The 26,198-nt window shown below is 46.2% G+C and overlaps 1 protein-coding gene across 2 annotated transcripts in view; it reads left to right on the top strand.

The window, feature by feature from the left end:
- The first annotated feature begins 12,589 nt into the window (after positions 1-12,589).
- Positions 12,590-26,198, top strand: part of LOC116953599 (insulin-like growth factor 1 receptor) — a 115,348-nt gene continuing 101,739 nt past the window's right edge. The window contains exons 1-2 of one of the 2 annotated variants that reach the window (XM_032973937.2): positions 12,592-12,692; positions 14,926-15,261. In XM_032973937.2, the coding sequence (XP_032829828.2) occupies positions 15,183-15,261 (79 nt within the window). In that variant the 5' untranslated portion in view covers positions 12,592-12,692; positions 14,926-15,182. Of the gene's footprint in view, positions 15,262-26,198 lie in introns of both variants that reach the window. The other variant, XM_032973938.2, reaches the window with a different exon arrangement.

Below are 26,198 nucleotides of genomic sequence, written 5' to 3'. Positions count from 1 at the left end.
CTGTTGTTATTGTGTGCCTAGTTTGTTAACAGTCTGTCACAGTAGTGGCCAAAACGTGGAAAGCGATCCACGGGCCAACAGTGACCGCATAAAAACACCTTTTTTTGTTACAGCTGATGGCAAAAATCCCGTAAAAGAATGTGAAAAAAATACTTTCACCAATAGATGGCGCTAGTTATTTGTGTGTATGTTGAACTTCTTTCGCACCGTAACGTAGCCAACCGTGCCAATTGGAGGACAAACTAAACACAAAAAAAATCCGTTCTATAGACGATGCGATTTCAATCTAGATTCAGAATAATGCCAGGCGGAACGTCCCACGCCACCCGCTGGGAAAACGGCGGTGTCCCCAAACCAAAACCTTCATGAAAGTCTCACACCACCCGCTGGGAAAACAGCGGTGTCCCCAAACCAGAACCTTCATGAAGAACCCTACAGGGGAACTGCCCAGGTTTCTCTCCGCTTTCTGACCCCGTGCCCCTACTGGACATCTTTGAAAAAGGAGGCTTCCTAGCTCATCGGATTCCTCCAGGATAAATAAATGTGCTGATTCTGAGCTGCCCCAACAACAGTCGGGGGACCCGCTGTCAACAACCGCGTCCCAAAGTTCAGTTTATTTTGAATTACCCTGGGAGCAAATATTCTCTTAATCGGGTGTGGGGGATATTGCCACCTCCATAAGTTGAAACGATCAACGACTGAATGCGATGAGCCCGCAAATCGTCGGGCGTATATCATCGCTCTCATGGCTTCTCCTCGCTCCTCCGAGTCGTTTTCTCGAGAGAGATCAACGAGTGGCGCGTTCTAAGTTGAGTTATTATCATAACCTCAGGTTGAGCCTGCCCTGTAAGTGAAACCGATCACGTTATGGGTCGTCCTTTTATCGGCCCGTTTTTATCATTTTGGTTTTCCGTTTTTTCTTGGTTTCTATTCTTGCGTACGGCAACGTGTTAAACAAACTAAATGAGTAGGGGATAGCCTGAACGAACGGGTGAAGACTTGAGCGGCTGAGGGCCCGAACGGGTGAGGGCCTTGACGGGTGAGGACTTGGACGGGTGATAGCCTGAACAGGTGAGTGCCTGAACAGGTGAATGCCTGAACATGTAAGGGCTTGGATAGGTGATCGCCTGAACAGGTGAGTGCCTGAACATGTGAATGCCTGAACAGGTTAGGGCTAGGACAGGTGATCGCCTGAACAGGTGAGTGCCTGAACAGGTTAGGGCTTGGGCAGGTGATCGCCTGAACAGGTGAGTACCTGAACGGGTGAGGGCTAGGACGGGTGATCACATGAACAGGTGAGTGCCTGAACAGGTGAGTGCCTGAACAGGTTGGGGCTAGGACAGGTGATTGCCTGAACAGGTGAGTGCCTGAACAGGTTAGGGCTTGGACAGGTTATCGCCTGAACAGGTGAGTGCCTGAACAGGTTAGGGCTAGGACAGGTGATCGCCTGAACAGGTGAGTGCCTGAACGGGTGAGGGCTAGGACGGGTGATCGCATGAACAGGTGAGTGCCTAAACAGGTGAGTGCCTGAACAGGTTAGGGCTAGGACAGGTGATCGCCTAAACCTGGTGAGTGCCTGAACGGGTGAGGGCTAGGACGGGTGATCGCATGAACAGGTGAGTGCCTGAACAGGTGAGTGCCTGAACAGGTTAGGGCTTGGACAGGTGATCGCCTGAACAGGTGAGTGCCTGCACGGGTGAGGGCTAGGACGGGTGATCGCATGAACAGGTGAGTGCCTGAACAGGTGAGTGCATGAACAGGTTAGGGCTAGGACAGGTGATCCCCTGAACAGGTGAGTGCCTGAGCGGGTGAAGGCTAGGACGGGTGATCGCCTGAACAGGTGAGGGCCTGAACGGGTGAGGTCCTGGACAGGGGAGATCTTGAACGGGTGAGGGTTTGAACGGTGTGAGAACCCTGAGCTGCTGTGGATGCTGCTTCTTGGGATGCTGCTGCGTTGTGCAGCAGTAGTGGGTGAAATAGAGAGAGAGAGAGTTGCAGACAGCTGCTGGTGCAGCTGCTGATAACCGGCCCTCAGCCAGGACGGTCCTGATCTGCTTGAGTGTGGATGGTTCTTTTTGGATGCTGCTGCACACACACAGCGGTAGGAGGGAGGTCTTCGTGCAGACAGCTGCTCGTGCAGGCCGCTGATAACCGCCGCTCAGCCAGGGCGGTTTATGGTCTGGGTACGATGAGTAGGTTATTAGGGGCCGTCCATAAATGACGTCACGCGATTTTGGACGATTTTTGACCCCTCCCTCGTCACACGGCGTCACAAATGTCTAACTCCCCCCCCCTCAAATATGACGTCACAAAGCTCTGCCCCCCCACCCCCCCAAATAAAACATGCTTCAGATAGCTTTAAACTATTGTCATTGTAGTGCGTATTTAATGTGGCGGTGCACTTTGATATTGTAGGAGAAAACATTTATTAAAAAGCCTAGTTAATGAAGTAGAACGTGTTGTCTATATTTATTTAAAGTTGCGCATTTTGATGCGACGTCACATTTCTCAATCCCACCCCCCTCGTCACACATCGTCACAAATGTCTGACCCCTCCTCCCACCCCCCAGGTGCGTGACGTCATTTATGGACGGCCACCTAGTACGAGACAAATTTCAGATTTTTAGCCCTCGTTGAACATGATCGGTTATGTGTGCAAAATATGATAGGAGGGGGGGTTAGCACTTAGCATCGTTAGAATTGACATGAGTATCTCATCCGTAGAAACGACCGTTTCTACGGATGAGATACACATTTTAATTGCATGGTGGTGGTTGGGGGGGGGTATGAAAGCTGTAGAAATCCCCCGTGCGTAAACAGGGAAGCAAATGGTTACATTGTGCATAAGGATCAACTAAATTTAGTTTCAAACTGATTTAATGAAAAAAAATCATATTGGTGAAAACGATACGCGATGTTCCCTGTGTTGTTCACATTTTGCGGGCCAAATAATTTACGCGTCAACTGCAAAGAAGAAACACGACCAGGGGACTGCTTAATACAAAAAATAATGATAAAAAAACCCTCTGAATGAAATTCGAGTTTTTGTATTAATAAGAGAATTCTAAAATTGGGTTAGATGACGATTCAAGACACCCACTTTGGTGGTGGTAATTTATGCACCGAAAGTGTAAAAAATTACGATTGCAGTTTATTTTTTTTTATCTTTATCCCTCTTAACTGGGTCGTTCTGTGACTTGGGCCATTTTAAGGATGACATTGTCAGGGCAGCTTAGAGTTATTTCAGTGCAAGCAAAGCACATTGACAACTCACTGCTAACACCTACGCTATTGGCGCGGTGGTGGCCCAACTCCTTTGTAATCCAGCACTGCGCGATATCAGCAGCGAGGGGTTAGTGGATCGCCACACAAATGTTGCGTGAAACTCCCTTCCCCGCGAGCGTCGAGGAGGTGGGCCACACCCTTGGCTCGACAGGATAAGGCAGTGCAGCGAGTGGACTAATCGCCAACTGTTTCCATCTGTACGGGGATGGGGCGCTGGCCTCCCTCGCGCAAGGGCGTGCAATGAAGAACACCGCGCTAGGCAGTGGTGGCTACTACGCACGTGGCCTGGTAATCCAGCACCGTGGAGGCAGTAGCGAGGGGTTTGGTGGATCACCACCACACGGATGTTGCGTGAAACTTCCCTTTCCGTGAGCGTAGACGAGGTGCCCCTACCGTGGCTCGTCAATGGTAATGCGGTACAGCAAAAAAAATGTGAACTTATCTCTATCTTTTTTTTCCATCTGTACGGGATAGGGTGTTGCCCCCTCGCATGTGTGAGGGTTTTCTCCGAGTTCTTCGGTTTCCTCCTCCTCCTCCTCCCACGTGGACAACAAACGCAACTCACTCATCATTGTTTGGCTGAAAACGTCTTAAAGTGAAAACCCAATGTCACAGCGGCAGGACCCTCCCGCAAATGAGCCCGATGACTCAGCGTGGCTACTCCTGGATAAATAAGTAAGCCCAGAAATCTACCGCGATTCATAGAGTTGTACGGTGTGTGAGTGTGTGTTTAAATCACAAGAAATGCGCACGATCACGGAAGCTAAGCAGGGTGGTCGAGCCTGGATAGTGCTTGGATGAGAGATCGCCAGGCGCAAAGCAGGTGTAACAGGCTGCTGTTGCTGCTGCTGTCATGTAAATATCTTGTACTGTACTGCTATGTTCCCCGCCTTCAACGACCAGTGTGGTAAAGTATGGTCAAACACCTCTCACGGCCCACGTGGCGTGGTGAGGCACTCATCCAGCAGTGGATTAACAAAGGGGCCGTTGTTTTACATGACTGAGCAGATTATAGGCTGATAAATAAGTTAACAACTGGTGGAACTTTGAAGCGTCTCTCTCTCTCGAGTTACTTCCTGGCGTGCTCATCCCTCCTTGTCTCCGTAGCCGCGAAATTTTGAAATGCAAGAATGCAATTAAGAAGCTCGCGCCGGACAACGAACGAAGCAATTTTACGATTCGCATCTCTTTGTCGGCGTAAAGGTGGCCACAATTATCTCGTGGAGTTCTCGTGGAGTTGAAAATTATGATGATGGCAAAATCGCCCGATTATGCTGAATGTAATAACCAGCGAAACGTCACAGTACTCACATTGTAAATGTTGTGGATTTATCTCCTTTGGTTCTTTCGGTAAAGTCACGTAGAATGAGAATAAAATAATAAATTGATAAACACTGGTGGGCTGAAGTAGTAACCAATTGGCACGTTTTGTTTACGTGACAAACATTACTAGTTACCTGTGTCAGGTGGTGGCGGGTTAACGACACATTTATACTTACGCAATCTAACTCAAAAACCTTTTTATTGTGAATAATATTGGTCGCGAAAACCTACGTGACCTGGTGTATTCATCTGCCGGTCGGGGGCGATGATTGCTCTCTATCAGCACAATTTAATTATTTGCGGTGTAATTTTTTTATTTGGAAAATCTTCATCCTGACGCTGCCACGCGATGGACCCCCCCCCCCCTTCTTTGCAAATTACGTCAATGGATCTTTAACGTCCGATGTGAAGCAGACGACGCATGGTCATGTTACTCGCAGTAATGTTCGGGGAGAGTCCCGTTCAGCCGGTCACATTGTCCCACCGTCTGATGTGTCCTTCCTCTTCCCCTCTTCCCTTCCATATGACCTTGTGGAATCGTCTTCATCATAACTCAAGTTGTGAGCCTTCCTTATAATCATCATAACCATGATTTTAGTACCTCCCCTGTGTAAAAAAATATCTGTCAGCACATATTTATTCTTCTTCTGCTGCTGCTGTTTCTCATCACAACGGCTTCCTCTCCTATTTATTCTCTACCACTGCATCGACGCGTTATGCAGACTCAGTAAACCCTGAACGTTTGGCCAACGTTGGTCCAAGGGGTTCCAACCACATGGCATGTTTTTTGTTTGTTTGTTACTGGGGATATTCAAAAAGACTATGAGTGATGTGATATTGTGTCCTGTAGTTTTACAGCCGTCGAGTCCCATGTGCCCAACGATAACTCCAAAGATCTGAAACAATTCCAATTCCACTCTGAAACATTTCATCCGCTGCCAGGGCCCATAAAACAGCGGATGATAAAAAAACCCCAACTTGTTTGTGTATTTCATAAACACAGTATGTGTGCCAGCCTTAACGTGTATGACGATTTTATTCATTGCATGAGTTAAGCATGAACACGTAAAAAAAAATATTATAATATTGATTTATGCTCAGCTGTCATGATTCATGCCAGTGCTGTGGCTGGTTTTCATTGACTGGCTGTGAAGGTGCCTATTGGTTCGGTCCCAGACGTGGTGTCAGTATGGGCGGAGCATTCATGGCTGACGAGATCCCCAGTCAGTTTATAATAATACTGTACAGACGTGGTCTCTCCTAGCCACCCCAACGTGCTCCTCTTCCTCCTGCTCTTCCTCGTCCACCTCCTCCTCCTCCCGCTCTTCACAAGTGCCAAATGTTAAAAAACCGACCGCGATGCGCAGAGCTGCTTGCATCGTGCTGAAGGCCATCGTGCTGAAGGCCATCGTGGCCCGGCCAGCGGTGGCTTTGGGGTGCGAGATCCAATCGCCAAAGGAAGGGGGTTCGTTGAATTTCGATGGTGGACGAGAAAAAAAAAGTGCCATCACTGCCTTTCGGTTGCGTCGTTGGTGGCTCTCGTATCCAGATGCTTAACCCCATCCATCGCCTCCACCTTCCCCACAAAATCTGTGAAATAAGTCGCACATGGGTGGGACACACTGGGTAATAGGGCACCCTCAGGGCTACTGTGTGTCTCCCCCCCCAACCCCACCGAATGTCCATCTGCCACCCGCACGTAAATAATGTAAAATCCAGCCGGCCTCGTTCCGTGCGATAGCCCCTGAATGTAAAACTATTCTACCAGACTCGCCGTTTAATAATGTGTGTGTTATTATTGGTTCTTTCGGTAAAGTCACGTAGAAGGGAAACAATAAAATAATACAAATATAAAACAATAAAATAATCACGACGTTTCGACTGCAACACAAGCAACCATCATCAGGTGTGAAAACCACAACACCTAATGATGATTTCTTGTGTTGGTGTGAAAACCACAACACCTGATGGTGATTGCTTGTGTTGCAGTCGAAACGTCGTGAGAATTTTATTGTTTTATATTTTTATTATTTAATTGGTTTCCTTCTACGTGACTTTACCGAAAGAACCAAGCATATGAATCCCTGCAGTCACGAAAGCTTTAAATCAAAATGTGTTTGTTGTTGTTGCTGTTGTGTGTTTGTGTGAAAGCCACCGTCAGGGTAAATATTCAGTTAAAATTGTGTAGATCGGAGGTTTAGCTTTCCAGAAAGTTTGATATGTCACTTCTGTATACATAACAGAAATGGCACATTCTGACAGGTCTGACATCTGGTAGGGGTGAGAGAAAAAAAATCTATTTTTAAACATCAACACATTCAAGGTTATGCAATATGTTACGCTCATGTGAAAATCAATTCAAGTATAAATACACAAAAATATATTTAACCCTCCAAGGGGATTGTTGAATTTAATAATTTCACTCGCCCCCACCCCACCCCCCACAGAATTTCCAGGTGCAGGTTGCACGGGACCCTTTATTGGTTTGATAAAGTGACAATGATAAGACAAACAACATAGACGCAGAAGCTGGAAAAGCCCAAATGTTTGCCCTGGCGAAGCGAGCTCAAGCAGGATTTTAAGCGCCCGTGTAGGGAACACGGTAACCATGGAAACGGAGGAGTGTGTGTGTGTGCATGTATGTGTGTATGTATGTGTGTTCATGCGTGTGTGCATGTGTGTGTGCGTTTATGTGTGTGTGCATGCGTACAGCGGTAGTGTAGTGGTTAGCGCGCTGCGCTACGAACCCGGCGACCCGGGTTCGATTCCCGGCCAACACCAGTGACGATTAACTGAACCGGTGCTGGGCCTCCCCTAGGTCGACTCAGCCTCAAATGAGTAGCTAGTGCGTTGCGTAAAAATATCGCCACCGGGGAGACAAAGGGTGCTGGCCCACCCACCCCCTCGTGTGCCGTTCCGCGCCTTCATAGGTGCTCTTGCCCTAACAGTCTGTTACAGGCTACACGGGGGATCTTTGTCTTTGTCGGGAACCACTTGACCCCACCTCCGTGCAAGCGGTCAGACCGACCGCTCAGTGTTGTCTTCCTTATTGTCTCTCACCGCCAGTCGTCCTCCTCCCTCGGCCAAAGTTGTGTGCCCAACCCCGTGCGCGTCTCTTAATCCTTGGATACACCGATACACCGATGCACATTGCACTGTGCCTCTCTCTGAGAGGCCCGGTTATGTAATGCGGGAAAGGCTATATCGGGCGGCATCATCCCGAAGAGCACTGTGACCTAACACCATCAGAGCGGTGTGATACAAACATTTTAAAGGTACCGGTAATGAAACACAAACGCTATGTTTGTGTTTTGCTTCCCAAGTGTTCAAAACGTACGAATAACGGCCTACTTTGTTAACAGCACCCATAACAGATGCCACAGGCGGGCTCTCTCTAAAAGAGAAATCATTTAATTTGTTTTAATAGGGGATGTTTCAGTAAGTACATCATGTACTAATGGGCTTTTTCACTCTGATAGACTTGCGTACAATTTTCCTTTCCTCTCTCTCTCTATATATTTTTTTTTCCAAAACACGTTTAGGTGCCGAGTTTAAATCTGAACTATGGGACAGCACACGCACAACCAGTCCCCCAGCCAATCCACTGCTGGATGAGGCTCTCTCCACGGCCTTGCGGCTCGTTGGGTTTATTTGACCATACTTCACCACGTTGGTCACTGCGGGTTTGTGAAGGCGGGGAGCATAGACGTTGGTGCACGGTACAGTACAATAATGAATTCCGCTGCACTGACCTCTGCTGACAACATAGCTCTATTGTCGTATGGGGCCGTCCATAAATGACGTCACGCGATTTTGGTCGATTTTTGACCCCCCCCCCCCACCTCGTCACACGGCGTCACAGCCTAGAACCCTCAAATATGACGTCACAAAGCTCTGCCCCCCCCCCCCCCCCAAAAAAAAAGCATGCTTCAAATCGCTTTAAACTATTGTCATTGTAGTGCGTATTTAATGTGCCGCTGCACTCGGATGTTGTAGGAGAAAACATGTATTAAAATGTATATTTAATTAAGTAGAACGTGTTGTCTATATTTATTTAAAGTTGCGCATTTTGATGTGACGTCACATTTCTCAAATCCCCTCCCTCCTCGTCACACATCGCCACAAATGTCTGACCCCTCCCCCCACCCCCTATGTGCGTGACGTCATTTATGGACGGCCCCTATGTAGTACATTACTGTTATCGACATTTGAACCTCGTGGCCGGACCCCGGGGTCCCGAATAAACGGAAGTCAAAATCTAAATTAATAAATTTATTTTTGGCGACTCCGTCCCAAGCGCAGCAGCGAGGATGAAGGCGCACAAGAGCTGAACAAGCGAATGCACTCCATGCTTGGGTATGGGCAGGATCATAACGAGTCTTATCCAAAGATGCTCAAACTGCCTACACGACTTGAGTCCTTTATTTGTCATAACGGTTAGCATAATACAGTGAAACTGCTCAACTTATCTTCATTATTATTTGTGACCTATCAATGTCTGCAGCCAGGATCAATCGATGACAATCCAATTACCTGCAGATATTTAACATATGAGATGCGTTGCATCGTTAATTCCTCCTGTTTGACCATTCATACTTCTCTTGTCTGTATGCATCTGTGCAGATAGGTTTTTATTTGCGGTTAAGCCATAGTCCCCACATACCGCTCGTATCAATGCGGATAAGAGGAGCGGCGACCCACCACTCTGTAGAGTAGCATTGGTATAAACGCTTGTTACAATATGAACAGCGCATTGAAAACGCGTACTATTTTTTGTACTGTTTACAAAGTGTGTTCACAAATCCACACCGAGAAACACGATGTTTGACAGACAGAGGGGTGTAAATTATTTTTTCGATAGTGTATTTAAATAGAGGTACTGCAGGTAAGTAGTTTTCAGTTTTAAAGGCATCGTTTAACAAAGACAACACTTACCACCATCCTTCAAAAACATTGGTGAAAAACATCAAAGTTTGTGTTTACATTATAATATAATGTTTATGCGAGAGCCGGGGGCTTATGGGACCTCGGGGTCTCGCCATGAGGTTTAATTGAAAACTAATTTCTTTAGAACTGTTTTTGTGTGTGTTTATATTGTTGTCCTCTCCGCACACCTCCCATTAGCACTGTTGGTTACATCCGTTGACGAAAGAAGTTCAACATACATTACTATTAACCATGTAAAATACTATGAAATTGCAGATCAACGTGTGTGTGTGTGTGTATTTTAAGGTAAACCAAACCGGAGCTACCCAGCTGTCAACTCGTCAGCTTTGGTCAAAAGACCAAATTGTTCCAGGCTGTTCATATAAATCCCAATGCACGATCCCACTGAAGGGGAACTCTTTTACATACGTTACACTCCCACAGAGCTCCAGTGGTTTTCTCAGGGCTATTTTGTGCTCCACCAAACCCATACGACCAGTGCCGGATGAAGCCAGTGCGGAGGCCTGTAACCTATGTTATGAAGGGACCCTAAATTTATATAAAAAAACATAAATATAAAAACACACATTTTTTACTTGCATAGTAAAGTAATTGTATTTTTTCATTTGCTATACAGCCAGAAAATACGACAAATCACTAACCTTAAACACCCAGTCGTTCATAAAAGTTGAAGGCGGTATAGTACTATAGTAATAGAGCAAGTGCAGAATCACTGAACCGGAATTGATAGCTTCAAAGCATTCAGCGCGGGGCCCTTGAAAGTGCGGGGCCCGTAGCATATGTAGCTACTTTTGCTACGAGGATAACCCGGCACTGCATACGACCCAGCCTGAACTTCACAACGTGGAAATCCTCCCAAATGTATTTTATATTCTTCGCCATTGTATCCTGAACTTGCCACCGGCGTCGCTTCGTGATACAAAGTATATATTTTAATCTTTCGCAGAGCAGTGAAACCGTTTGTATGTGAAGAGAACGGCCCACGGAAGTGGATATCTAAGATCTACTTCCAAGATCTCATTACGTTATCTCTGTTCCGCACAGTAGGGGGCACCACTTTCCCAACTTCTCGTCGCACGATAGCCAATTTTTCTTATTTTCTCAGAAATGTATGTTTGCCAATTTTAATTCAGAGCCAAATTTCATGTGATTTTTATTTTATGTGTGTCGTCATTTGTGTCCCGGCTGAGACCATCAACTCACTACGCTCGAGAACGGCTGAAGCCTGGGTTGGAACTCAGCATATCAGCGGCATCATCTGAGCGCTCTGGACTCACTCGGATATCTCCGAATCCTTTCAAATGTAAAGCCACACACAGAGACACACAGAGACACTCTGGGTGCACGATGAAATGACATTAGAGTAACCCCCAATTGGCCTGTAAACTGAGAAAATAAAGGGGGTGGGGGTATGAGAAAACATTGTAAAAAATCTCATCAATTATTTAAAGTAAAGCTCAAATAAGAGGATGGAGGCCGCCTGAGTCACAAGAAAAAGAGTTATGTCTGCACCCTCCCGCCCTCTCCCCACGATCATCATCATCATATCGTATGAATGGCGGTGAACGTGTTTTGGCTTATTTATAGTATTCGCTCATCTGCTTCATTCCTAAAACAAATACAACAGGACGGACGAAGACACCGATACCCAGTGACAAGTTGTACACAAACAAGTAACTCGAGTGTCATTAAAATAAATACAATTCGTGTATGGATCGTTTGCTAATCCACTGCTGGACGAAAGTTGTCTCCATGCCATGGCCGGTAATGGCAGTTGGTTGGTTTTTTTTAGCCATACTTCACCACGCTGGTCAGTGCTGGTTGGTGAAGGGGATTGGGGCGCGCTCAGGACCAGTTCAGATACCACTTTCTGTCGAAGTTATCCGTGGCCTGGAATCAAACTTGGGTTATCTGGTTCGTAGCGCAGTGTTCTGATACTGCACAATTTTTAGGTTGCTCCGGTGTGCTTATTACAAATTTACAAGACCATCTAATGAAAATAGCTCGCAGAGTAATTGTGTTTTTTATTTTTGTATTTTAAAACGTGTCTAAAATGATGCCATCACAGGCTGTATTTCACGTGACGTACAATAATGAATCCCGTTTCCTAAATTGCATGTAAAGTCTGTGTTGACATTATATGACGTACGACAACACCCCACCCGAAACGCGTGTCAGGTCTCATCCGAACTCTGTGTCGTAGCAGGAAAAAAGTGCCTGGTGAGTACGTGGGTGGGTGTTTGAGCGCCACACATTGAGGGTGGAGTACGAGATGATACCAGTACGCGGCAGTGTTGAGTGTCAACTTTTTCACTAACAAACCATAACTATTCACTATTTTTTATTTTAGCAGGTAAGGCCCCCACTGAGCTATATAGCTCTTCTTCAGAAGCGACCTGGCCACAAATGGTAGCTCAACGAACGGGCTTATCACGTGGAAATGTATAACAGGAGTCAAATACTTGAAATGCACGTTTTTAAATAGGTACTGTACTCCAATGCTTTCCCACATGGCGCTTAAAAGGCAATTATGGTATTGTATTGGCCAAACACCTCAAAGCAGGACCCTACTGGAAAAACGAGTTGAGATTCAGTGAAAACTTCTGCAATCTTAAAAGCTTTAAAAACGATATAATCTGCAGAATCCCACGCAACTCACAGTCTGAATCCCACAACCACAACAACAGCAACGATCGCTGTGTTTCCAAACCCGTCCGAGTTTGCCTGCGAGTCTGGGTGTTTTTTTGTTGTTTTTTTGTTAATTTTTTTACCTACGTGACTTTATCGAATAGAACCAAAGAGTATGGATCCTTGCAGTCACGAAAGCTTCAAATCTAGAATTCTGGGTGTTTTGTTTTCATCCAATCCGGATCGACAACCAGCGATCCATCCCGGATTTCGCTTCCAGCCCACCCACCACCACCACACTGAGCAGCCGCCATGAGAGCCCGGTGGCCGCGGATTTCGCTCCGGATCCTCGCTACTAGGAGATCCGTTCCGGGGTTTTTTTCCGGTTCCTCGCCACCCCCCCACCCCATTCCTTCTTCTCGGCCCGCTTGGCCAATCGGAGGCCGCCAGGGTATTGTTGTTTACGACAGACGTGCCGCAGGTTTTCGTCTTGATTCCGTCTTGTTGTGGTAGGGATTCTAATTTTTTTCGTTACTCGCTCGAAATTCAATCTCTGGATTGTAGGACCCGCGGTTTTATTTTTAATTTTTTTCCGAGGGGTTAGTGATATTCAGCAGCATCATCATCATCACCACCGCCGCCGCCGGTCGTCATCGTCATCTTCATCAGCAGCACCACCACCACCACGACGAACCATCATCATTGTTATCATTACCCTAATTGGTTGCGTGTCTGTGTGTGTGTGTGCCTCTGCGGCGGGGCTGGTTGGTAGTGATGATGATGGTGGTGCGTGTGTGTGTTGTTGTTGTTGTCTGGGTGTGTGTGTGGAGCGAGAGGGATGTTGTTGTTGTTCGTTCGGCCGCAACGTGCAGAGTTTATAAACACGTAGGTCCGGTCTCTCTGTTTATTTCAACGTGTGCTGACCGTTCGTTAATCGGGTACGTGGTGGATGTGATGTGTACATTTACATTACGCCCGTGTGTGTGTTTAACCTACGACTGGCAGTCTTGTTTACAATCGGCAGCAACCGACTGACTGCTTCGTTTGGGGGGGGGGGGGTCATTGTTTATTTCGCTATATTTATTTTATTTTCCCTCCCCCCCCCCCAAAAAAAATAAAATAAAAACAATGTTGTTTTGGGTTGTAATTTTAGCGCTTTCCGATTTGACTTAAAACATGTTTTGATTAGATGTGTACATTTTTTCGGGTTGGGATTTACACACTCCCCCCCGCCCCCCAAAAGTATATCCCATATTTTGATTTTATTTTGAAGGTGATATTTTTTATAGTAAGGGCAATTTGGGGATGGGTTAAAGAGGCCGATTTATTTACGTGAACACTTTGCATGTAGCTTCTGCGATTTTTATTTAATTATATTTCGTAACAGAGAGATATAAATAAACAGCGAGGGTGTTTTCCCGTTCTTTTTGTGGAAAGCACAGCTTTATGGCAATTTACTTTAATAACGAAGGCATTCGCAACACAAAACAAACGTGTTTCGCAAAACCTTGATGTCTTGTACGAGAATAAGGTACATGACAATAGAACGAAAATTAACACAACGAAAATTTGGAAGTCAGGCTTTCATTAAAAAAATACGGCGATGCTTTGAAAAAAACAGGCAAAATATATTAAAACAAAAATATAAACGCATTGATTTGATTTATTTAGGTAATTAATTATGCGTATTGCAATCGCACATAGCAGAATATTTTAAAAGAAACATTTTCTAGAATTGTTTTTATTTATTATTAATTTCGGGATTTAAGGATGCAATGAGTATATAGCTCTGGGCTCAGCAAAGAACTCAATATTTAGGGCCAGACCTATCTATATGCGACAACTTCGTATAATTATTTTGGCTCATGCGGAACGTCTTCCCAAAAATCGTGAGGACATTTCATAAAATTAACCCTTATTCCATGTCTCGATATCTGTATATATATTGTTTTACCCTTTTAACAATTTTCCATTTTTGTTTTGAACATTTCCGTGTGTCCGTAAAGTGTACGGCAGTTTATTATATATCAAAAAACCACCCCATCATACCGCGTTCATATCCACCCCCCCAAATTAAATTTTCACCCCGATTGAAATTTTTCAATTTTTTTGCACATTTAAAAATCGAGACACTAAAACAAAACCAAAATGCGCGGTACGCTACTCCACGGGGTGAAGATAGTGGCGGAGAGCGGCGGAGGGAGGGCCAGGAGCCGTCCGTCTCGTAATCCACATTAGCAATTCATTGGGCGACTGCCCCGTCCTCTGGTTCATTCGCCATTCACAGACGCCTCCTTCCTCCCTCCTCCTTCCATCCTCGTTTCACGTGAAGCCACCACCCAGCTCAGCCCAAACCCAACCCCACCCCCACCTCATCAAGCCAGACAACACAGACTCAGCTCACCAGCCACCCAGACAGACAGCGCTTCGAGCCCCCGACTCTCCGCCAAGACGCGGGCTACAACAACAACACCACCACCAACCGACCGACCAGCAACAACAACAACCACCACCACCGAGCAATCGCACTGACCTCGATCAAAACAAAAAGCGCTGGGGGCGAGTAAGGGTGGCTTGGTTTAGGTGGGTGGCTAGATGGGTGGGTGGTGGCGGTAAGGGGTGTTTGGGTTGGTGGTGGTGGTTGTGCGTCGAGAAGGGTGGTTGTGGTGGTGGAGGGGGAAGAGCAGGAGAGAGGAGGAGGGAAGTGTTGTGCTGTGTGTTTGGTGGTGGTGTGTGGTTTAGTCGTGGAGGCGACGACAACAACAACAACAACGGCTGGCCGATAGGACACCCGCGTGTCGTGGAGGTGGTGGCGGCGGCGGCGATCGACGGACGAGGAGAGAGAGAGAGAGGGGACGAAGGAGAAGGGTGGTGGAGATACGGGAGAAGATACAAGAAAAAAAGGCAAGAACTGCTTTGGTGAAGAGGGATACGAGCGATCGGAGGGAGACGGGAGAGAAGAGGAGGCGGAGGAGGAGGAGGCGGCGGCAAGACGCGGCATGGAGTCTCCGATGTGTTCACGGCTACTGCTGCTGTGTTTGTGTTGCGTGGCCACGTCAAGTCTCGCCTCCGCCAAAAGTAAGTTGTTCTTGCGATTTGCATTATTCTCGTCGTCGTCGCCGCCAATGATTTATTCACAACGTATGGTTATTATAATTCAAAAAAAAATAACCATCCGATTTGTCAGCAAATAATGATTTCGCTCGTCGCTCTCACACACGCGCGTGCCGATGTGAATGTTTCGCGAAGCGAGGGTCTTGTTGTTGTTGTTCCCCATTCACCCCTTCTGCTTTTCCCTCTTGTACCGTGGCTTCCCCGTGTCACGGTTGCGGCGTTGTTATTGCTGCTGCTGCTTGCTACTACGCCCCCCCTCCTCCCCAAATCTCCCCCTCTCTTTATTCTCGTAATATTTTTTAGTTATTTTTTTTAGTCTTCCTCCTCCCCACCATCACCACCAACCTCCTCCCTCCTTTCTCTCTCTCTCGGGGTCATTCTTCACGTGGGGGCCCCCCTCTTGTGGGGGCAGGGCAGGGACATTCCATAGATGATTAACGGAGACGCTCATAGTTTCCACCGCTGGGAAAGAAGAGGGCTAAAGCCCCCCCCCCCCGTGTGTCGTTCGAATAGACAGAAAATGCCCCCCCCCCACACACACAGCCACCACCCCTATCCACCTCCCCAATCGTTGCATCTCTGGCCTTTCGATAATGTGCTCGTGTTTTGTAGGCAAACATTCGTTAATTGGTGCTGGATACAGATTTTCGCAATACACGCAATGCGAAAAATACTGGAGGAATCCGATGAGCTATGAAGCTCTTTTTTTACACACGCCTCCCCAGGGGGGCCAGTTGGTCGGAAAACTTTAGTGGTGGTGGTGTCGTTGATTGGGCCCTGTCCGTTGTTGTTGTTGCTGGTGGTGTTATTGCAGCAATAAGGTTGCAATCAATGACTCGAAATGGTCTTTTAGGTTGTTGGTTATTATGGCAAATTGCTCTCCTGCCCGTGTGTAGCTTAAAAGTCATCGTTACTCTTTAACCCCCGTGGCAAATGTGAGCTTTAAGTGGCCAAACGTTTAGGATCATGGCAGTATCCTCTTGAAAATGTGTCTTGGGTTTGGGTGGGCGGGTCTGTATAAATACTGTAAAGGGATTTGTTGGTATCGACGATGTTGTTATTATGAACATCGGTCATCTTGGGTGTGTTGAGTGGTGGCGATTCCATGTTTATGTGCCGGTCACGGCTGTCCAGTAGTGCGTGCGTGTGTGTGTATATATATCACCGTTGATGAATCACAATGTGTGTATCACTTACGCAGCATTTTAATACGTGCAGTGCATTAAATAGCTGTACAGCACTTGGTAATGTGTCAAGTATAGTCCAGTACATGTACTACCCACGGTAGATGTACAACACCGTGTGCTTTAGTAGATGAATTACATAGTTTTATCGTGGTCAAATCACGACGTTTGCGCATGGAGAAATTGCAGATTTCACGGTTACAGCCGTGGGGTTGCAGTGTTAAGGTTGAGCATCAACCCAGGCTGCAAAAGGGAAGGCGTCTGGACACAAACAGGCGAGTGTCATTCGTGACTTTGAACGTTGATCAAATTGCGTGGACTTCACTAACGTTGGGGTAGGGGGGGGGACTCAGTCGTGTTTATGATACAATCGCGGTCTTCCCCACGTTTTGGAAGTCGTAATAATTCATGACCATCGTTGATTTATAGAGTGCACGCACACCCCAAATGCACGTGTTTTTTTATTATTATTGTTTTCATGGTAAGGCTAAAAAAACCCGATTGTAGCATTTGTTAAAACGCACATATATAGGTATAAAACAAAATGATAGGACGGTTTTGGAGAGAGGCATTCATCCGACAGTGCATATTGCTGGTGCTGATAACATAAATGAACCCAGAATTGTGTAAGGAACCACGTGGAAATGTGGTCATGATGCCCGCACCATTCGGCGTTGACGTGCGGCAGGTTTTCGTGATGGATGTTGTTGTTATTGTGTGTGGGGAGCGGTGGTGTCGTGCTTAGCGCCGCTCACGGCCAACACCGGTGACGATTATCTGAACCGATCATGGAGCTCCCCCTAGGTCGTCTCGGTGCGGTGTGTTAACATCGCCACTGGGGGAGACAAAGGCGGCCGGGCGTGGTGTTGGCCACCCCACCCCCTCGTGTGCCGTGCCGGCCTTTCAAAGGTGCTGCTCGCTAACAGCACTTGCCCCAATAGTCTGTTACAGGCTACACGGGGGATCTTTGTCTTTGTAGCATCAAAACGAGGGGGAGGTCAAATTTACCGACCGCCTTTGTTTCGTGATTGTTTTGAGCGAAGTTCCGCTGCGTGCATTGACGATCGCTTGGCCAAATAAGTTGCAACTAAAAACAAAAAATAAAGCGCTTTTCACGTTTTAAAACGTCTCGCGTTCCAGGACGAGGATGGAGGAGGAGGTTAGCAGCTAACTATCTGTTGCCCCCTCGACTGCCACGAAATTTAATGTACAGCAGACAGCTGGGGCGAATAATGCTTTTCACGTGTGATGTGTTCCCAATGATCTCAGAGAGTGCGATCTCCACAATGGATGTTTCCTCTTCCGTTTTCACAAGACGAGCAAAAAAACCTGTGCCGACGATATCAAATGCACTTGTATTCTACTTTGTGAAATGGCCTTTCACGTGAAATTCTACAAGTTTAGGACGTGTAACGATCGTATCACGCGGATACGTAAAAAAATCGTATTTCGGAGTGATTTATCTTTCGTGGAAAGGCACACTTGTTATGAAAGTCATGACCACACTGAAATGTACTTTCAGAACAATAATAATAACGCCTCTAATGCTACGTTAATTGTTAAATGCTACACATATCTAAGTTAGTTGCTGAAACATGTTACCACTCATTGAACGCTTCTGGTCGAGTAGTGAGAAACGAAAAATACAGTTTATTAAAAAAAAACATAAAGAACAACTTTCTTAGTCTTTGTAACTTAGCCGACATTAGGCATACAATATTAATCTAAATGTCTGCAGTCGTTTTACGTTACGGACATTTTAAAGCTATTAATTTGGATTCCGGATGCCACCCTAATGGGGATCTCATGTGAAAGATATGACGGAGACCCCCCCCCCAATCCCCCACACACTTCTCGATGGTGGTTGCACAAGACGTCATTGGTGAACACGATCATCAAGGTCAGAAATGAAGAGCTCACGACCCGCGTTAAAGTTCTCCACGAGTATTTTACGAAAGTTTCCAGCCGTCCTATATCATGTGGGCTTGTTCAAAGAAAGAAAGAAAGCAGCATCAACGCAAACACCCATTGCTCTCCTCTTATGCCCGCAGCACGAATGACCTCCCGAGTTTTTGTTCAATTGACAATTGTGAAGTTAACAAGCTTTATCGAACGCAAGATAGCCAGATATTCTTTTTGTTTTTCATGTTGCCAAAGTATTTGCGGTAAGTTTGTTGAAACTCCAGACCTGTTTTTTTTTCGATAAAGGGAGGACCCGTACGGACTCGGCACTCTTAAAGAACACAAATTAAAAGGCGCAGATTTCAACCAGAGTTTGTGCATTACAACCAAAAAGGTCCACTGGAGTTAAATTAAAATCGAGTTTAAAACGGTTCCATTGTACCGCGTACTTAGTGGGGGGGGGGGGGGGCTAGCAACGAAACGCGTGTGGTGCAGCTCATCATAAACTATTGAAGTGCCGTAAATTAAAATCTGTAATAATTAGTAAGGTAACCGGTTGTTTTTCCCCACCTCAAGTAAAATAACTTGGCGTTCGTACAATCACGTGTCGTTGCCTGCAATGGTTGTCGCCTGCTTCCGAGTTGCACAAGGACACACACTCTGTATACACATAATGGTATTGTTTGCGTACTATACACATAGTCTATATCAAGATATGTACATGATGGTGTTGTAACAGCTCTTTATCAATTCACTGCTCGATGAAGGCTCCCATCCGCAAGCTGTGTCACGTCAAAGCCGGTCAGAGCGGGATTTTTTTTTTTGGGGGGGGGGGTTCCAGAACCGGTTCAGTTATCGCTCATCACGAGTTGCGTATTGCGTCTCTTGTTATGATCGACCGCCTAAACTCATCGTTGTTACACATCTGCTTTCTTCCTGCTTTGTGTTTTTTTCTTGCCCCCAACAAATTGTGCCCTCCCCGTGTGTGTGGCGCCCAGCGAGAAATGCCGCCACCTCGTTTGGAAAGATCTTGCTATTCCCTTTACTGCTTTACTCGGCGCGATACGTTCGAGTCGCGACAAAGTTATTGTCACAAGGACAACGAAAACATCGTCCCCCAAAAAAACCCAACTCTTGAACGTTTTGGATAAACGCTACCACACGAGAGAGAAAGAGAGCAGGGCTGATTCAACAGATTGAAAGATGACATCTTATATATACATTTTTTGCCCATACAAGTTTTGCCCAACACAGGTTTCGGTGCGACAGGGTTGTTTTATTTCCTTTCCTCCAAGTATTCGTGACGTGCCGTATTGGAAGTGCAGCCAAGGCTATTGGTTTTCTGCCACCAGAATTACTATAAGTTTTCTGTTGTGGGCCAGTCCGCGGGCGTCAAGCTATTTGTTTACATGTTTTACGTGTTTGTGTACAATGTCACAAGGCAAGTTGTCTGCCAAGGTCATTGTTGTTCCAATGAAGGGGGGTCATGGTGGTGTGTGCGCGCGCATTGGTAGCAAGTTTTTAAAGTCATGTGAAGTTGGTTTGGATTTTTAAACATCATGGATTGTCAATACCGTATGGGTTACTAGCGTACGTGATCACGGCGACACAAAAAAGTACAAAACAATGTGACGCCTTGCCCTGGTTTTCAGACAGCCGAGGTTTTAATAACGTAGACATTGCTGTACATTTCAGTGACACCACCAACGTGTGCGTGCGGTTCCCAAAAGTTCTAAGCTTGCGTTGCTGCCGTGCAGTTTTTCTTACACGAGTACACGTGTGTGGAACGAGTACACACTCGGTAACAGCAACAGTGCCGTCTGCATTTCTCGTCCATTACTAGACATTGGTGCGTGTTTTTATCCCCAAAAATTAGGCCATTTTCAGACTCGGGGCACGTGGGGAACATATTTTATCCTCAGTGCAGTGCTGCAGTTCCATAAGAATTGATTTATTTCTAGTTTAACTTTTAATGGCAACGTGTACTTATTAGTTGCCATTACATGAACATCGTCGTTCTGAAACTTCTTGAGGGTTTGACAGGAATTACATTTTTTTTTAGTTTTGTGGCGGGGAATGCAAGTATGTCTACTGTACTTTAGTTTGACCCGTAGGCTTTCGCGACCCAATATTGTTCATAATAAGAATGACCGTGTCGTCAACCAACTAACACCGGTGGGCGAAAGTAGTAACTAATCGGCACGTTTTGTTTACGTGACCAGCCTTACTTGTTGTTGGCTGTGTCGGGTGGTGGCGGGCAGGTTTCACGACACATTTCTACTTACGAGATCTAACCCAAAAACAACCCCTTTGTTATGCACTTTAGTTTGACAGCATAACCTGACCCCCAGCTTGCACGTCCGTGTACTGTTTAAGGGGATTCCAGCAGCCCTCAAGAGTTTGCGCGGGGGGCAGCTCTTTAAGATTTTCAGGAATTCCTTTTGTTTATAGAACTAACCGCTGCATGGAAACCAGGAGACAAAAACAAAAACCTGAGCGCTTTTTGTACGTGTGTGGTCATGCACGTGTTTTTGTCAGTGGTGTGTGGAGGGGGGGGTGGTACGTCTGGCCAAAAGAGGTTGTTTTTGCGGTGTTTATATATTTTTTAACGATGTACAATCCCGCTCGTGTTTTGTCTTTCTTTTGGGACTGTTTTCCCAAACACTACTCCTGTTTTCAACTTTATTTTTACTTGCGCGTTACATATACATATTTTTTCTTCTCGGTTGCTCGATTAGACTATGCATGAATGATAAGTGCTTGGGAAAATACTGTATAGCCTACAAAAAATAATAATTTACAGCCCTTTGGAAATGTATTGCTGGGTCAAGGCCCCTTATGGCGTGTCCATCATGTGTTATTTGACCATACTTCACTATCCTCAGTTTAACACGTAGGCTTTCGCGACCAATATCATCCATAATAGAGTTTTGTTTGGGGGTTAGACCATCCTGGCTGGCGGAGATTGGTTGCTGTCGCTTGCCACTGATGTTAGCCTTTGCCAGGAATCGAACTCGGCCGGCTGGGTTTTGATAGTGTAGTGTTTTTACCTGAACCACTGTGCAACGGTGTCCACCCCTAACTGGAAATATAGGGTCTGTTTTTTTGTGATGACCTGCGTATTTCTGCTGTTTTAACTGTGTTTGGTTTGTGATCCAGGTAGAGCCTTATATATATAAAAAAGTGGGCTCCCACCGGGATTTACCCATTTTTATGATGATGATAATAACCGATTTCCCCCCCGAATCGTGAGAGATGGCAGCAGCTTGAAGATTACTTCATCCAGCAGTTGGATTGACAATAGATGATGATGGTATTTTTTTAAATTTTTTACGTCCGACCCATGTGTATGTGGGAGCGCCGTCTGCGCACAAAGAGAACAGTCTCCCATACAGCCTGAGCAGACTGTTGGGGCAAGTGCTGTTAGTGAGCACCTATGAAGGCCGGCACTGTGGCACACGAGGGGGTGGGTAGCCAGCACCACGCCCGGCCGCCTTTGTTTCCTTAGTGGCGATGTTTACACACCTCACCAGATACTCATTTGAGGAGAGGCCCGGGACCGGGTCAGATAATCGTCACTGGTGTTGGCGCAGTGCGCTAACCGCCGCGCAAACACACGCGTAACCGGCTAGAAGCAGGAAAAGAACATTCGCCAAGGCAGAAGATGCAAATGAACAACAAAAAGAACAAATTGAAGGTGTGCTTTAGAGGAATAGCTGCGCTTGTTAGCTGGAAAGGCACTCCACCCTCTGGGAAGGCCCTGTAGCGCAAGAGCTGTGGGAGTAGTGCACTCAGCACGTGTGTGTTGGGCTCTTACCCTAATACACCTTGTGGGAGCGATGACCCAAATTTCTTTGCCCCTCAACGACCCCGCGTCCTGAGAGCAACGAGTCCGCAAAAATCGTGTCTGCCAAACGCTGTCATTTTCTGCTTTCGTTTTGTTGCATAAATCTCTCGTGCGTGCGTGCGCTCCGCACGTGTGGGGAGCGGGGTAGTGTTGTGGTTGGCACACTGCGCGATGAACCCCGATTGCCGCTCACGATCGACAACAGTGACCGAATAATTGAGCCGGTCCTGGGTCTCCTCGAGGTCGATTTGGCCTTAAATGAGTACCTAGTGCGGCGTGTAAACATCAGCAGCAGGGAGTGAATGTGGTTGGGCGCGGTGTTGGCTCCCACCCCTTCGTGCGCCATACCAGCCTTCATAGGGGGTGCTCTCTCTAACAACACTTGCCCCAAAATAATCTTAAGGCTATAAGGGGGGGGGGGGGGGATATTTGTCTTTTTATTTCTGTGTGTATGTATGTGGGGAGTGGTGATGCTGCTCCTAGCCCATTGTAGTACGAACCCAGCAAACAGTGTTTTATTCCCGTGCAGTAGTGAGTGATATTTCAACCTGTTTTGGGCTTCTCCTAGGTGGACTCAGCCATAGCACCGCCGCATGTGCCGTGTCGGTCTTTAATATATGCTCGCTAACAGCCCTCGCTGCAACAGCCTATGAAGCCTGGACGGCAGATCTTTGTCTTGTGTGTGTGTGTTTGCTGAATGTTTTACTTGCCTGGAGCCCAGTGCGCGGGAGATTTCTGCATGGTTTGCAGGTACAGGAAATGTTTTATTTTTGTATCCGTTTCAAGGGATAGGGCACACAATCCTCTGTGGGTTACAATGTTCTGCGAAGAAAATTGCTGAAGTAAAAAAAACCCCAAGAGATGTTATGGTCTGAACTTGTTTTTTTAATGGCAGTATCTCTCAACTCTGAGCCGTTTCTGAGAAGATAGTAAATTGGTTGTTTACTTGGCCTAGTGTTGGCCTGACTTCGGATGTTGCTTGTATTTAAATTGGTGATCATTTTGTTGTTGGTCCTTCCGTGCTCTTTGGTGGAGGAGGATAGCAAGTGCTTTAAGCTAACCCCAGAAGATCTGGCATTGTTTTTACAGCTTATATTAATTCCAATAATTGGTGTGTGTGTATATATTTTACCATGGTAACTGTGCCTAAAAGGTTAATTGCGTTTTAGAGACATGCCCTAGACTCGCAGTGCACCCAGCGCATAAAACCGTGACCGCAATTCGAAGAAGGCCGTTTGTGTACAATAAATAACTTAAGTAAATAAATATCACTTAATAAATAAATGCCGACTGCTGCTGTGGGTCGCTTGTGACCACATCACGCACAATTCGCCCGATATCAGACGTAGGAAGCCAAGCAGGTTTGAGCCTGGATAGTGCCCAGATTGGTGACCACCTTTTCTAAGGGTTGTCACAGGGCCTCTATGTATGTATGTTGAACTTCTTTTGCACCGTAAATAAGCCAACCTTGCTAATCAGAAGTGCCGGGGAAGGACAACAAACTAAACACAAAAAGCAGTTCTAAAGGCCTGCATGGCCTACATTGTGGGCAGCAGAAGCCAGTGCAGCAAACCCCATTGTTGTATAGTACTTCTACGCTTCCATATCCACACTCCCTGCCCGTACTAACCCGCACTGGCTAGTGTGGTGAAGTATGGTCAAATAAACCCCCGCGACCCATATTGGATAGGGGAGGGCCCTCATCTATAAGTATGTTGACAAAAGGGCTGTACTCGGCCACGTACAAAACCCTTTCAAGTGTGAGCTTCCTAATGCCAAGGTGCTTGCGTTTATGTTTCAGAATCAATTTAGAACGGACTTTGTTTCCGTAGCAGTAACGACGAAAAAAAAACCCCAACTGTATAATGCATGTTCTACGCTCTCCTAAGTGGGGTTTTCCGCCAGTATGAACACGATTGTGCTGATTTAAAATGACACATTCATGCCATGCGAGGATGGCGACATGATACGTGCCGTCATCTCGCCGCCGTCAAATGTTTCGCCCGCCTATTTTTTTTTATTTTGACCAACGAGCCAGACATTTTTTTTTGGTCACGCCTGCCAACGTCACAAGTGACCTCCGTCCAGGGAAAGGCTTCAAGACGCTGTCGCTAAGAGGAGGGCGGGTGGCGGATGGGGGCCCTAAGCAGTTTGCTGTAATCTGGCTCAGCCCCGTAGTAATAAACTCCCCGCAACAGCATTGTGTGTTTGCTCCGTGCCACCCCCCCCCCTCCCGGTCTGGGTTACACACCGTTGTGACTCAAGCTTGTGGACAGTGGCGAGGTGAGAGTCAGGGTTATTCCGACGATTGTCAGCCACCCAATAAATCGATGAGAGTGCCCCTCCCACCGTGTATCCTTCACGTTAAAGCAAAACGTTGGCCAAAACACGCACGTGGGACGGGCATAAAACAAAAATATGTAAAGGCTGCTAAAATTAGCAGTCCCATGCCATACCTTATTTATTTATACCCATTTGCTTGTACGTACAGTACCAGCAATGTGTGTTTATTTTCCCTTGTGTAATGCATCAATCATGCATTGTGCAGTGTTGATGCGGGGTGGTGTATGCAAGTCGGGTGAGATCTAAGAGCTAAAGGCAATTTCTTAAACCTGCTTTACTAAATCAAATATCGTGTTACATTAGAGAGCGGCGCTGTGTGCAGGCCACTTACTTGCATTATTGTACTTAAGCATTAATATCCATCTTCTTTTAACTTGCGCACAGCTGAGCTAAAACTGGATGTTTCGGCCAGTTAAGTTTCAATTTGGACGTGCCGTTGCCGCCTCGCTTAGCCTTGTTATTTTTTGATCAGCATTAGGAAAGGATTGATATTCTTGTTAAACAAAAAAAAATCTCTCCCGTTTGGAGGATGTAAAAGATAATATAATTAGCTGGTCACGTGCAATGTGTCTGCGTGTGTGTGTGTTTGTAAAGTGTTTTGGCCTTCGTAAGGGCTCGCTAATATCCCTTGCCCCAACAGTCTGTTCAGGTTATACGGGGGGTCTTTGTCTTTGTAAAGTAATGAAATTTTTTATCATTGCAGTGTCAGTCTTTGCGAAGTAGAGCGGTGGTGCACTGATTAGCGTACTGGTGACCTAACTTCGATTCCTGGCCATGGCTAACATCAGTGGCGAGGATTATATATGAACCGGTTCTGGGTCCACTCACCACCAAGTCTTTGTTCGGGTTGTTTTTTTCCGCGAGTTGTTTGATGCGATGTCTTGACGTTTCATCCCGCGTGCTGGAAACCTTTTCGGGAGGTGAATTTAACCATTTCAGTTCCTGCAGAAGCTGCAAGCAGGTGGTGCGAAACGTCGGCTGTCCGAAATCCGATGGGAAAAAAACTTTTTGCTCTGTTGAAAACAATTAAAAATAACACTGCATCATTTTAACGTTTTATATTCCTTGTTAATTTCACAACTTTACATATTTTTGGAGATGAGGTGTTGCATTTTTGCAGCATCAGTCACAGGTTAATGCACATCAGTATGGCTTTCTATGGACAATAACCTACTCCTGGTGAATATATAAATGCTGAAACTGGGCAGGACTTATTGTCATTCAAGGTCAGCCTTGTATTACAAGTCATAGAAAGGTGTGTTCACTCGTTAAAACAATCTGTAGGCCGAGTCCATAGCCGAACCACCCTGAGTTGATTTTTTGTGGATTTTATTGTTCCTGGGAGCTTGTGCCAAACATGTGGCTGTCGGTGAATTGTGGCTACGGTAACAAAAGTAGCGAAGACTCCTCTTTACGCCTCCAAATTCCTCTTGAACCCTTTCAACCCTCGTTGAGATAATGAGTTACGTGAATGTGCCCTAGGATGTGTGTTTCAGCGTAATGCTTTTTTTTTTAACATATAAATCGGTACAGGACGTGCCGTCGGAACAAATTTTCCTCTCTCTAATTAAAGCAACACTCGCCCCACCTTGTGCGTTACTCTCAACTGTCCACGCGCACGGCCG

Source organism: Petromyzon marinus, chromosome 52 (genome assembly GCF_048934315.1).
Source record: "Petromyzon marinus isolate PM22_M1 ecotype Great Lakes invasive population chromosome 52, UKy_Petmar_22M1.pri1.0, whole genome shotgun sequence".
NCBI lineage: Eukaryota > Metazoa > Chordata > Hyperoartia > Petromyzontiformes > Petromyzontidae > Petromyzon > Petromyzon marinus.
This window is presented reverse-complemented; position numbering and strand designations above follow the sequence as displayed.